General features: G+C 38.7%; 1 protein-coding gene across 1 annotated transcript in view; it reads left to right on the forward strand.

Moving 5' to 3' along the window:
* Positions 1-12,759, forward strand: part of CCSER1 (coiled-coil serine rich protein 1) — a 683,371-nt gene extending 670,612 nt beyond the window's left edge. The window contains exon 10 of the mRNA XM_069978327.1: positions 12,167-12,759. Within this exon, the coding sequence (XP_069834428.1) occupies positions 12,167-12,283 (117 nt within the window). The 3' untranslated portion in view covers positions 12,284-12,759. The remainder of the gene's footprint in view (positions 1-12,166) is intronic.
* Positions 12,760-14,180: the final 1,421 nt, after the last annotated feature.

Consider the following 14,180-nt stretch of genomic DNA (forward strand, 5'->3'; position numbering starts at 1 on the left):
CAGCGACCAATATTTTGCCTAAAAAAGATGTTGTGTGAACATAGCCGTTAAGTGTTGTGTGATTATTACAATAATGTAACATTTTAACCGTGTCTTCCCTATAACCTGAAATATTTGTACTATAGGTACTGTATATTTACCTTAGGATGACTTGACCCTTTAAATTACTTGTGGAAAATATAATGATGGTTATATGATGGTGTCTACAATCTTGACAGCAGAGTTTAAGGTTTAGTTTTAAAAGGGGAAAGTGTTAAGTCTGACTCCAATTACTATATTACTGGTGAGCAGGAAATTGGTTGACCAAGGAGCAAATAGCAAAAGGGCACAAATATCTATTTTGACAGTTTCAAGTGCTATACTTTTTAAAAATCAGTTCTAGTTTCTAATGCAATTTCTGTAGCCAAAACGTCCAGTGCTTCTGAGTGTCAATGCTGGCATAGGATCTCACTTGCCCCATTATCTAAGTACCTAGTACCTTATATATTATTTACCTAATGTAACCTGGATTAATCATAAAACTATCATCTTAAAGATTATTTCTGTTAGCACATTGAACCATGAGGTATAACCCAGAGGATGCAGGGTTGACCATTATCTTGAACATTTATTGTATTTTGTTTTGCACTGGCCTGAACACATTTCATTCTTTGCTGTGTTAATTGGATTTCACCACACCCGTCTGTTTCTCCTGCTAACTTTGTTCTGGGCTGCAGACCACTCATAATTCTTCCTTACCATCTGTCACCTGTGTGGTCTGGATACTAGAGGTCCGATCCAATGATGCCCTGGACCAGTACTCTGACATCCAATAAGAATAACACTGGCCCTTCACTGTTCACTGCTTGCTATAAGTCTGTTTTCCATGGGGATGGCATTTACCTGCATTGCTATTTTGGATTTTCTGAATGTTTCTCTGCTGATTTTTTTTTTTTTTTTACTGTATTTACACCCTTGGTTTTCTGACCCATTTCTGTATAACCTTTCTAGTGTTTGGTTGTCTGTTTTTGTCTGTTTTTGTCTATTTGTTTGACGTAGGAAGGGAACGTCAACCAATCAATAATGTTCATGATAATTATTTATTGCTGAGCATCTATACAGTTGCAGAGGTTGTCTTTATGAATGTCCATGAAGACTTTACAGCAGTCATTATGAACCAATGGACGTTATCCAGTATTTTAAGTCACCCAGTTTAGTTTATCAATATGTTCCTGGCACAGGGATTATAACATATGTTAGGCTATGTTCCCACAACATCTTTTTAGGGAAAAAAACGAAAAACAGACGTTGATAGATAATGACAGTAATAATCATGTTCATTATTTAAGGCCGCAATTACAACATAGTAGATGTTATTTTACTGAAAAAGAAACTGTGGAAACATAGCCATATTAGGAGTTGGATTTTTTTCTTTTTGATTTTTAGGCTATGTACACACAACATAAAATATGGCCATATTTTCAATAGAAGGCTATGTTACCATGTAAAAATTTCATCAGTCTTTCATAATAATAAGCGTCTGTGCACAAATAATACCGTTATTTTTTTAAAGCTATGTTCACACTTTGTATGACATAGGCGTGAAGTACTGCAGTACAGTCCGGATGACCTTTGCTGCCACTTAATTCAGATGCGGACGCATGCATGTCACTTTCTTGTGGCACCGCTAGGGATCCTGGCTGGAGTGTATACCATGTGTATACACTCCGTCCGGGATTCCTTTAGATGCAGCACTAAGTAAGTTCCTCAGTAGTGATTACTACAGAACTTACGTAGCGGGAACATGGCCAAATAACGCGTTATTTGTGCAATGACGTCAGTAATTATGAAAGAACTATGGCATTTTTATATTTCCATCAGTTTTTTGGTCAGTATTTTTTCAACCAAAATATGGAACTGACAAGGCACAATTAGACTATGTTCACACAACGTCAAAAATAGTGGAAAGGCGGCCGATTTTGATCATTTAAAAAACGTTTGTTTTTGCCGCGGTTTTAACTGACTGCAATAGCAATGCATTGAAATCAATGGGAAGACGGACTTCCAATGCACACAGTGTGTGTGTGTGGGGTGGGGGGGGGGGCAATGCACACAAAAGGGAGGCCAGACTGCTAAATTTTGTCCGTTATTTTAAACCCAAAATAACGGACATAATTTTAAACAGAGCTGAACAAACTTTGTGTGAACATAGCCTTATAATGGGAAGATTTGTACAGCTTCTGTGTTTTTTAACCCACTCTTGGTTTTGATGGAAATACTATATGTGAACATAGACTTAAAATGCGCTCCATTCAATGGGAAATTGGCCAGCAGTGCACACAACGTATGCAATAATGACCATAATTGATTTTGGCCATTCAAGGCTAGGTTCATACACTATCCTTTTTGGCCATTTGACGGCCCTCCGTTTGAACGTTCGTCATTTTGAGGTAAAATAAAGCTGTTATTTTGAAATGACATTCATTATTTTGAAATAATAATAAAAAGTTATTTGGCACCACCTTATGTCTCTTTATGAGTATTCCAGTAATTGTGAAAAATACAATTTACTAACCTTGGCCCTTTCACACAATTATTTTGCCTCAAAAGTAAAAGACGGACGTTAAACTGTCAGAAAAAGACATTGTGAAGTTTTTTTTTTTTTAAATAGGAATTTGCCTGAAAAACTGTCATAGCCCATAGCATTTCCCAAAAACTGCCACTGACTAACAAAAAGTTAAAAAGAGAACAAAACACCAAAACCAAAGCTGAAGAGTATTTTCCTATTGATTACAGGCTAACATCTGGATGTGGTATAAAATAAAATGTGTTGTTTTTTTGTAGAGTTTTTTTTTTCTTTTTTTTTTAAGTTAAAATGCCATGTGTACATTTACCCTGAAGGTGGCAGTGTAGCCCTTACCTGCTGGGCATCTGTACAGTCGCACAGGTTGTATATACCAATGTCCATGATGACTTATGACAGCAAAAAATTTTACCAATGCAACCAATTGAGAAATGTCCTGCATTGCATGGCATGTGAGCAGGATTATTGCTGTGCGGCTACTAGGCTTTACCTAGTTTTAATTCCTAGGAAATAATGGGATAAATAGTCACATGGATAAATTAAGAGAAAAAAAAAAAAGAAACCATATAATCCTTGCAGCTTTGTGAATCTGTTGTGTTAACTATGTTCTATTATGCTCCAAGAAGAAGTTAAAAAAATAATCACTGATTTAAGGAGATTTTCTTAAAAAACAATTAATTTTGTAACCTAAACCCTTTCAATTCAGTAATGTGGTGTCTCAGTGCTGAACATTATTCCAATTATTCAGATACTAAATTTCATGAAGTAATCCGAAAAATACCAAATCCTCTTTAATGAATTTTCAGCAGTGTCTGGACTTTTACATTTAAAATATCAATTAAGTTGCGGTACAAACAGTGGCCTGTATAGCAGAACAATCGGGGATTAAGGTTGTATCGGTCAAGGAACTGACAACTTCCCACTGAAATGCTATGATAGATATAGAGGTTAAAGGGTTTGTCCAGCGAAAATCTTATTATTTCAAATTAACTGGTGTCAGTAAGTTATATAGATTTGTAATTTACTTCTATTAAAAAATCTTCCCATGCTTATCAGCTGCTGTATGTACTGCAGGAAATGTTGTTTTATTTTCAGTCTGACACAGTGCTCTCTGCTGACTTCTATGGCTGAGGCAGGAACTGTCCAGAGCAGGAGAGGTTTTCTATGGGGATTTATAGAAAACCGAGACAGAGTTCCTGTCTCGGCCAGAGATGTCAGCAGAGAGCACTGTGTCAGACTGAAAATAAAAGAACATTTCCTGCAGGACATACAGCAGGTCATAAGTATGGGAAGACTTGAGAGTTTTTAATAGAAGTAAATTAAAAATCTATATGACTTTCTGATATCAGTTGATTTGAAAGAAAAAGATTTTCGCTGGACAACCCCTTTAAATTAAAAAATACAGAGACAAAAGACATATGTTAATGGTGTGAAAGTTATGAAAGAAGAGTTCCTAGCTGGATAGGATAGTGGCAGTATTAAAGCTAGTAGAAACATATGCCATTTTTACTATAGATCATCTTTAGAGATGAGTGAACCTCGAGCATGCTGAAGTCCATCCGAACCCGAACTTTCGGCATTTGATTAGCGGTGGCTGCTGAAGTTGGATAAAGCCCTAAGGCTATGTGGAAAACATGGATATAGTCATTGGCTGTACCCATGTTTTCCAGACAACCTTAGAGCTTTATGCATGTTCAGCAGCCCCCGCTAATCAAATGCCGATCGCTCGGGTTCGGATTGACTCGAACTCGAACCCGGTTCGCTCATCTCTAATCATCTTTATTAAAGGGGTACTCCAGAAAAAAACCTTTTAAATCAACTGGTGACAGAAAGTGCAAGAGATTTGTAATTTGCTCCTATTAAAAAAAATAAATAAAATCAAGTCTTCCATACTTATCAGCTGCTATATGTCCTGCAGGAAGTGGTGTATTCTATCCTGTCTGCAGAGCAGAAGGGGTTTTCTGTTTCAATATTTTTATTCAATTTTTCATATAGTAAATGTCAGAATTACAACATCATATTAAAGTTGCCTCAAAGATATTGGAGCTATATCATATACAAAACAAGTCAGAAACAACGTAAATAGAATAGCAGGAGATTTATATATCTAAAACATGGTCATCAGCATAGAACATAGTCATCATCAGAGTAAAAAGAAAAGAAGAAGAAGAAAAAGAATATTACAGGCACTAATCTTGTATAACAATGTATAAAGAATGAAAATGATTAAGAATAATAGTATGGGCTGAGGGTCCATGCCATATTTTTCGGAAGGAGCAGGAGGGGTTTTCTATGGGGATTTTCTACTATGCTGGACAGTTCCTGTTATGGACAGAGGTGGCAGCAGAGAGCACTGTGTCAGACTGGAAATAATACACCACTTCCTGCAGGAAGCTAATGAGTACTGAAAGACGTGATTAATTACCATAATACTGATTATTGGGGTCTTATAGTGACCAATCAACATTTTTGACATGTCTGTATATAAAAAGGACACGGCCTAATTGGAGCAGGTGCAGAGGAGGGCGACCAAGGTCATTAAGGTAATAGGTGGGTTACAGCACCAAGACAGGTTATCAAGCTTCTTATATTCCCACAATGTAGAAATTATGCCAAATAACAGCCCTTTTTGTAAAACAAAGGCCATTATTTGCCCTTTTTTTTACATTGTGGCCTTAGGGTACAAACACACACGACAGATCCGCAGCGGATTTCTCCCTGTTATGTCTATGTGCAGACATACTCGCAGTTTGTCAGGAGACCGCCCCGTTAACCCCTAAATGACCCTGGATGTACCAGGTACGTCCAGGGCCGCCTACGGGTGTTCATAGCAGGGCCGCGGGGCGGTCGCGCTCTGAACTGCCGCGGTCTAGGGTGCCGCATGTAGCCCGGGACCGCTGCTATTAGCAGGCACGGTTCGATCACTGTGCCCGCTAATTAAGTAATTGGATGCAGCTGTCAAAGTTGACAGCTGCATCCAATTACCTTATGCAGCCCTTCCCTGGTGTCGAGTGGGGTGGATCGCTCCTCCGGGACATTGTCCCGTTTCCGCACTCGATTGCTTCCGGCTGCACTATACAGCATAGATCTTAATGAGAGATCACTGTGCTTATACTAGAAGTCCCTCATGGGGAATAACCCTAAACCCAGGGGGGCTTCTAGTATAAGTGTAAAAAAAAGTGTTGTTATTATTAAAAAGCGATCAAAAAGTCGTATATGCGCAATCAAGGTACCGATAGAAAGAACACATCATGGCGCAAAAGATGACACCTCACACAACCCCATAGACAAAAGGATAAAAGCGTTATAAGCCTGGGAATAGAGCGATTTTAAGGAACATATATGTGTTAACAATTTTTTACAAGCCATCACATAATACAAAAGTTATACATGTTACATGTCGTTGTAATCGATAAGTCAGTTTTACCCAGGCGCAAACGGCGTAAAAAAAAATACCTTCCAAATAAAATAAATGCTTTTTTTTTTTTTCAATTTCACCACACATTGAATTTTCTTCTGGTTTCCCAGTGTACTTTATGAAAAAATTCAGCTTGTCATTGCAAAGTACAATTAGTGGCGCAAGGAATAAGGGCTCATGTGGGTTCTAGGTAAAAAAAATCCAAGTGCTATGGCCTTTTAATCACAAGGAGGAAAAAACGAAAACGCAAAAATTGAAATTGGCCGGGTCCTCTAAGGTTAAACCCCCTCCAGACGGAGCCTATACATTAATGCCTATACATTACACTATCATCTATCTATCTATCTATCTATCTATCTATCTATCTATCATTTATTTATGTACTATCTATCTATCTATCTATCTATCTATTTTTCCAAAAAACAAAATGTCACAGCACTCTTGAAATAAATGAAGAGGGTGCCTGCAAGCAAGCCCGCGGATCCACCGGGCAAACTAGATAAGTCCACAAAAAGCAGCGGCACTCCAGTAGTGAAAACAAACTGCGAAGGTTTATTCACATCCAAAAAACAAGCAACGTTTCTGATCACAACAGTGAGCTTGAAAAAAGATCTATCTATCTCTCTCTATCTATCTATCTACTATCTATCTATCTATCTATCTATCTATCTATCTATCTATCTATCTATCGTATCTGTCTGTCTATCTTTTATCATCTATTTATTATCTATCTATTATCTGTCTATCTATCTATCTATCTATCTATCTATTATCTATCTACCTATCTACCTATCTATCTATCTATCTATCTATCTATCAATCAATTATCTATCTATCTATCTATTATCTACCAATTATCTAACTCTATCTATCTCCTATCTATCTATCTATCTATCTATCTATCTATCTATCTATCTCCTATCTATCTATCTCCTATCTATCTATCTATCTATCTATCTATCTATTATCTATCTCCTATCTATCTATCTATCTATCTATCTATCTATCTCCTATCTATCTATCTATCTATCTATCTATCTCCCTATCTCCCTATCTATCTATCTATCTATCTATCTATCTATCTATCTATCTATCTATCTATCTATCTCCTATCTATCTATCTCCTATCTATCTATCTATCTCCTATCTATCTATCTATCTATCTATCTATCTATCTATCTATCTATCTATTATCTATCTATCTATCTATCTATCTATTATCTATCTATCTCCTATCTATCTATTTATCTATCTATCTATCTCCTATCTATCTATCTATCTATCTATCTATCTATCTCCCTATCTATCTATCTATCTATCTATCTCCTATCTATCTATCTATCTATCTCCTATCTATCTATCTATCTATCTATCTATTATCTATCTATCTCCTATCTATCTATCTATCTATCTATCTATCTATCTATCTATCTATCTATCTATCTATCGTATCTGTCTGTCTATCTTTTATCATCTATTTATTATCTATCTATTATCTGTCTATCTATCTATCTATTATCTATCTATCTATCTATCTATCTATCTATCTATCAATCAATTATCTATCTCTCTCTCTCTATCTATCTATCATCTATCTATCTATCTATCTATCTATCTATCTATCTATCTATCTATCTATCTATCGTATCTGTCTTTCTATCTTTTATCATCTATTTATTATCTATCTATTATCTATCTATCTGTCTATCTATCTATCTATCTATCTATCTTTCTATATCCTATTTATCTATCTATCTATCTATCTATCTATCTATCTCCTATCTATCTATCTATCTATCTATCGTATCTGTCTTTCTATCTTTTATCATCTATTTATTATCTATCTATTATCTATCTATCTGTCTATCTATCTATCTATCTATCTATCTATCTATCTATCTATCTTTCTATCTCCTATTTATCTATCTATCTATCTATCTATCTATCTATCTATCTATCTATCCATCTATCATCTATCTATCTTTTTGCTGCAATGAATTTTTCATTGCAATTTCTACGTTTCTTGACCTTTTGTTAGGATTTGTGCGTTGTAATTGTATGATCTTTTATGCATCACAAGCGCACAGAGAAAAGTTCTCCCAGACTATAAAGTTTCCTTCCAGCTCTTTGCAGCAGCAATATACTAAAATATATCAGCGCTTCAGAAGGGTAGAGAAACAGGTAGCAGATCAGCATCAGAAACTGGATACAGAAAAAGCCAGTCTTCCATTCCCTAGAGCAGTTACAAACAAATGCATATCCTTTTGCTCTGGGGAACCTGACAGCTGCTGTTATCCTCTACTGTTAGACGTTTTTTTTGTGTGTGTTTTTCTTTGCTGCTGCTGCTTTTCTTTTAGTGTTAGTGACTGCCAGCATCAGTTTGCCTCAGCGCTCCTCAGTAAGCAGACTGAATTCACAATGACTCTATTTACTGTGGTTGCATATTAATATTATACTATAAAGCCTGTACAATCCACAATGATAGCCATAACACTCGCAGTCACCTTCTTGTTTAGTGACATGGTGCAGAAACACAGTAAACTGAAATTTATATTTTGTATAACGTATTGTAACCTAGCCGTATCTCACATTTACAGAAAAACCCTGGTCTCATCTAAATGCTACATCTAAATAATTACATTTTCAGCACTGGAAAAATTACAATGTACTTTGTACAGAACTTAGTTACGTACCGTACCATGACAACATTAGTAATAAATAAATACTAGTTTTGGAGCACAAAGAAAAACCTTAGCTCACATGATGAACAGAATGACAACATATGATGACTATCAGCTACTGTAGCTCTCCTGACACCCCATAGCTCATTTGACTTGGCTAAGCATGCACAATTATGTCCATGTCTTTTTGATTTAATGTGCAGCCATTTTAAAACAGGGATTGCACGATGGAAACAGCACTGGTTAAATTATTTATAGCCCATGCGTCCTTAAAGGAAGCCTGTCACCCCAGCTGCCGGGGTGAAGCCCACCCGACAACCCGGTGGAGCCCCTTATACTTACACTACCATTCAAAAGTTTGGGGTCACCCAAACAATTTTGTGTTTTCCATGAAAAGTCACACTTATTCACGACCATACATTGTGAAATGAATAGAAAATAGAGTCAAGACATTGACAAGGTTAGAAATAATGATTTGTATTTGAAATAACATTGTTCTTACATCACACTTTGCTTTCGTCAAAGAATCCTCCTTTTGCAGCAATTCCAGCAGTGCACACCTTTGGCATTCTAGCTATTAATCTGTTGAGGTAAGCTGGAGAAATTGCAGCCCACGCTTCTAGAAGCAGCTCCCACAAGTTGGATTGGTTGGATGGGCACTTCTGGCGTACCATACGGTCAAGCTGCTCCCACAAAAGTTCAATAGGGTTCAGATCTGGTGACTGCGCTGGCCACTCCATTACCTATGATAGAATACCAGCTGCCTGCTTCTGCTGTAAATAGTTTTTGCACAATTTGGAGGTGTGTTTAGTGTCATTGTCCTGTTGTAGGATGAAATTGGCTCCAATCAAGCGCTGTCCACTGGGTATGGCATGGCGTTGCAAAATTGAGTGATAGCCTTCCTTATTCAGAATCCCTTTTACCCTGTACAAATCTCCCACCTTACCAGCACCAAAGCAACCCCAGACCATCACATTACCTCCACCATGCTTAACAGATGGCGTCAGGCATTCTTCCAGCATCTTTTCATTTGTTCTGCGTCTCACAAACGTTCTTCTTTGTGATCCAAACACCTCAAACTTGGATTTATCCGTCCACGACACTTTTTTCCAGTCTTCTTCTGTCCAATGTCTGTGTTCTTTTGCCCATCTTAATCTTTTTCTTTTATTGGCCAGTCTCAGATGTGGCTTTTTTTTTTTTTCCATTTTGCCCTGAAGACCAAAATCCCACAGCCGCCTCTTCACTGTAGATGTTGACACTGGTGTTTTGCGGGTACTATTTAATGAAGATGCCAGTTGGGGACCTGTGAGGCGTCTGTTTCTCAAACTAGAGACTCTAATGTGCTTATCTTCTTGCTTAGTTGTGCAACGTCGCCTCCCACTTCTTTTTCTACTCTGGTTAGAGCCTGTTTGTGCTGTCCTCTGAAGGGAGTAGTACACACCGTTGTATGTAATCTTCAATTTCTTAGCAATTTCTCCCATGGAATAGCCTTCATTTCTAAGAACAAGAATAGACTGTCGAGTTTCAGATGAAAGTTCTCTTTTTCCGGCCATTTTAAGCGTTTAATTGACTCCACAAATGTGATGCTCCAGAAACACAATCTGCTCAAAGGAAGGTCAGTTTTGTAGCTTCTGTAACGAGCTAGACTGTTTTCAGATGTGTGAACATGATTGCACAAGGGTTTTCTAATCATCAATTAGCCTTTTGAGCCAATGAGCAAACACATTGTACCATTAGAACACTGGAGTGATAGTTGCTGGAAATGGGCCTCTATACACCTATGTAGATATTGCACCAATGTATAGAGTGTATTTGTTTAAAGTTAGGACTAGTTTAAAGTTATCTTCATTGAAAAGTACAGTGCTTTTCCTTCAAAAATAAGGACATTTCAATGTGACCCCAAACTTTTGAACGGTAGTGTACCCATTCCTTGCAGTCCCGCTGCCCATCCCACCGCTGAAAAATCCCCATCGGAAGCCATGCGCGCGCTTGCCAGAGAGCAGTCCGACCCCCATAGAGAATAAATGCTTCAGTCATTCTCTATGGGCGTCGGACTCTTCTCTGGAGAGCGCGCCCATGGCTTCCGACGGGGATTTCTTGACTGCGGGACGGGGTCCCTGACCAGGACTTCGAGAGGGAGATAAGTATAAGAGGCTCCACCGGGGGGGGGGGGGGGGTGGATTGGCTTCACCCCGGCAGCTGGAGTGACAGGTCCCCTTTAAATGGGTTATCCAATGCTATAAAAACATGGCACCACTCTTGTCTCCAGTTTGGGTGTAGGTTTTGTAACTCTGTTCTGTTGAATAGAGCTTAATTGCAAACCACACCTGAACTGGAGACAAGAGTGGTGCCATGTTTTTGTAGTGCTGGATAACCCCTTTGACCTCTTAAGGAGACAGTAGACTTTGGCTTTAAAAACAAGGCCAATTTTCAATTTGGCATATATATTTTTGTCCTCTTCACCTTCTAACAGCTATAGTTTTTTTTATATAGTTTTTATTAATATCATATTGGTGTAGATGGAAATTTTTAATTGTGTATTATTATGTTAACTGATAATTATTAGAAGGGGCGGGCTGGCTGAGGACATATCAGTGCTCTGGGGGCAGGCAGTGCTCCAAACGGCCTTGTGGGACAGAGCACTACATTAAGGCTATATTCACACTACATAAATCTACGGCCGTAGTTCTCGCCGCAGAACTACAGCCATAGATTTGCGGGGTGGAACATAGCATTATTTGCTATGGGATCCCGGCCAGAGTGTACACACATTGTATACACTCCAGCTGGTTCCCATGTGGCACCACAAACAACTGACAGGTCCATTATTTGCAAACGGAATTCAATGAATTCCGCCCGCAGAAGGACCTGTCAGTTCACACAGTGAAGCGAGCGGCTCCGGCCGCTTGCTTTAATCTGTGCTATGGAAAGCCCTGATGTGGGCGCGCGCTGATGCGCCGGCATCAGAGCTCCACGGAGGAAAGATCATCCGACCGGTACTTAAGTGCCGGCCGTGATAATCCGGGCTGAGACCGGCCGTTCCGTGACCCGGCCGGAGTCACGGAATGGCCGGTCTCATACGTAGTGTGAACATAGCCTAAAATTGCATGGGAATGGTGAAGACGATGAAGGTAAGAGACATACCTTCAGCCTTAGTGCCCCATGCGCAATAGGGGGCTTTCAGCAGGTTTGTATAACCTGCTGATACTTTCTTTTTACTGGCGTACCATTACATCATGGGCACTTAAGTCCCTTTCGTGCTAAAGCACCAATGTGGACCCTTGATTCTTGATTATTGGAGGGGGTTTAACATTCATATTTTTATTTGAAAAGAATAACAATTTAACTTTTTTTTTTTTTTTACTTATTAACTTATTTAGTTTCAAACTGGTTTATTAGCGGAAGTCATGTTTTCTCTGACTGTGTTCTCTTTAGATACTTCTTTATATCTGCATGATACACACACTGGTTTTACCTTAATGTTGTCTTTCTTTTTATCTTCAGGTCCAGAGGAATACTACAAGTACAGAAGGCTCTGTTTACAAAGCTATCAGACCTGTTCATTGTTTCCAGCATTATCAGTTCAAAACCAACATCTGGACACAAGACGCTCTACACTAATGTATTCAATTAAGTATCATTAAAATGTAATAAGCTCCGGTTACAAGACAATAACGTATTCACAAATGATGCTGCTAAACTGCAGTTTTGCATTATCTCAAATGAAAATACTCCTTTTTGACATTGGTGCACAGATCTATTTTCATCGCAAGGACTTTAATAACAAAATAAGTGGGTATTGTCCCTCCGGGAGATACATTTTTTATATAATAATTTAAAATACAGAAGGACCACCATGCACTTGGACCAGCAGACAGCACATTGTTTGAAGAGGCTTTTTTCTCCAACTGCACCAAATATTTTACGTTAGCCGTCGACGATTTCTTATTCCAAAATAATGTGCTGTCTAATCTGATTTTGTTAAATTATTTTCTAAACTCTTTTGTTTATTTCTGTAATCTGACAAAAAAAAAAAAATGACCGTACGATGCAATTGCTAAATTATACCATTAAACATATAAATTTGTAAAACTTAATGGGTGTTATTTTTGTATTGACATTTAGGATATGATCCCTACGACGTACTAAGGCCTCATTCAAACAGTATATTTTTCAGGTTTGCAATAACTGCCATTGTTTAATAACAAAGGACAATTACATTACAGCCTATGGAACCACATTGTATACACGCTGTATACACTACGGCCGGAGTTCTACAGAAAACTGCCATGTCTATTTTGTGCTGCCGCTATTCAGTGAACAGCAGGCACACAAAATAGACTGTGCACACAATGTAAAGTAGGGCTCCTGGCCATACTTTACATTGTCTGCTATGGCTAATTGGAGTGCAGGCACACCCGAATGTGCCCGAATTCCAATTAAAATGAAGCCAATTGGCCGGGTGAACATCTCAGACAGTTGCCACCGCCATGTCTGTGGCTGCTGTTTTACCATGTGTGAACGTGGCCTAAAAATTTTAAAGAATGGCCGTTGTTGAAAAAACAATGGCTGGAAATAATGTTCAAGTTCCTTCCGATCTTTAGTGCATTGTGGGAAGAAAGCCTTAAAACGCTTTCTCTTCTAAGTTAATATATTGATTTATCTTCATTGTGCTAAGTGCACTTAGTAACGGAACTACCTGCGCCTGTCTGCGCTTTCATTTTTGCTATAGTCATTGAAGCCATCAAGTATATTCCCAGCATGCTGCATAATTTCTGTGGTGCATCACACTACTGGCGTAATAGGATTTACATGCAGGAACAAGGACTCTTGTTTAGCCCTGGTACTTGGGCAGGTGAGCGATGCATACAGTACTATGTGAATTGCCTGCTCAGGCAATCGCTGACTGAGAGACAGCACAGCGGCCAGTGATTGGCTGAGCGGGCTGTCACTCTTGTGTCTGGCTAAGTGGGCTGTCACTCTCAAATCACTGACTGATTGAGAAAGGACAACCCCTTTATATTAAAGATTGCTTTTCTCTACTAGCACAAACTTTTCTCTATTTCAGCACAGGTATCTTGTTACAGAGATGCTACCTGTGCTGATTGTTTCAAACAGCCTTTCAAAGTAATGCTTTCTACTGTGGGCCAGTCTGGTGCTCCACTATGATATGTTCACACAATGTATCTTTAGGTAAAAGTACGGCCGTTGTTGCAATCAGCAACAACAACCACACTTTTTACTAAAAGATAAGTTGCATTGTACTTAATGGAATCTCACGTGGCACTGTAGAAAACTGACAGTTTTTTGTGGCCGCTATTCAGTGAATAGCGGCCGCAGAAACCCTGTCAGTGCTCACTATGGAGCGAGCGGCTCCGGCCTCACGCTCCATAGTGTGCAGTGGGGAGTTCTGATGCGGCTATCATAACTGTGCTCAGGCAACTGGCTGAGCATAACTGTGCTCAGCCAATCGCGGCTGAGTAGCTGATGACGCGCCATCGGGGGGCCGGCATGAGGG

The sequence above is a fragment of the Dendropsophus ebraccatus genome, chromosome 7 (genome assembly GCF_027789765.1).
Source record: "Dendropsophus ebraccatus isolate aDenEbr1 chromosome 7, aDenEbr1.pat, whole genome shotgun sequence".
NCBI lineage: Eukaryota > Metazoa > Chordata > Amphibia > Anura > Hylidae > Dendropsophus > Dendropsophus ebraccatus.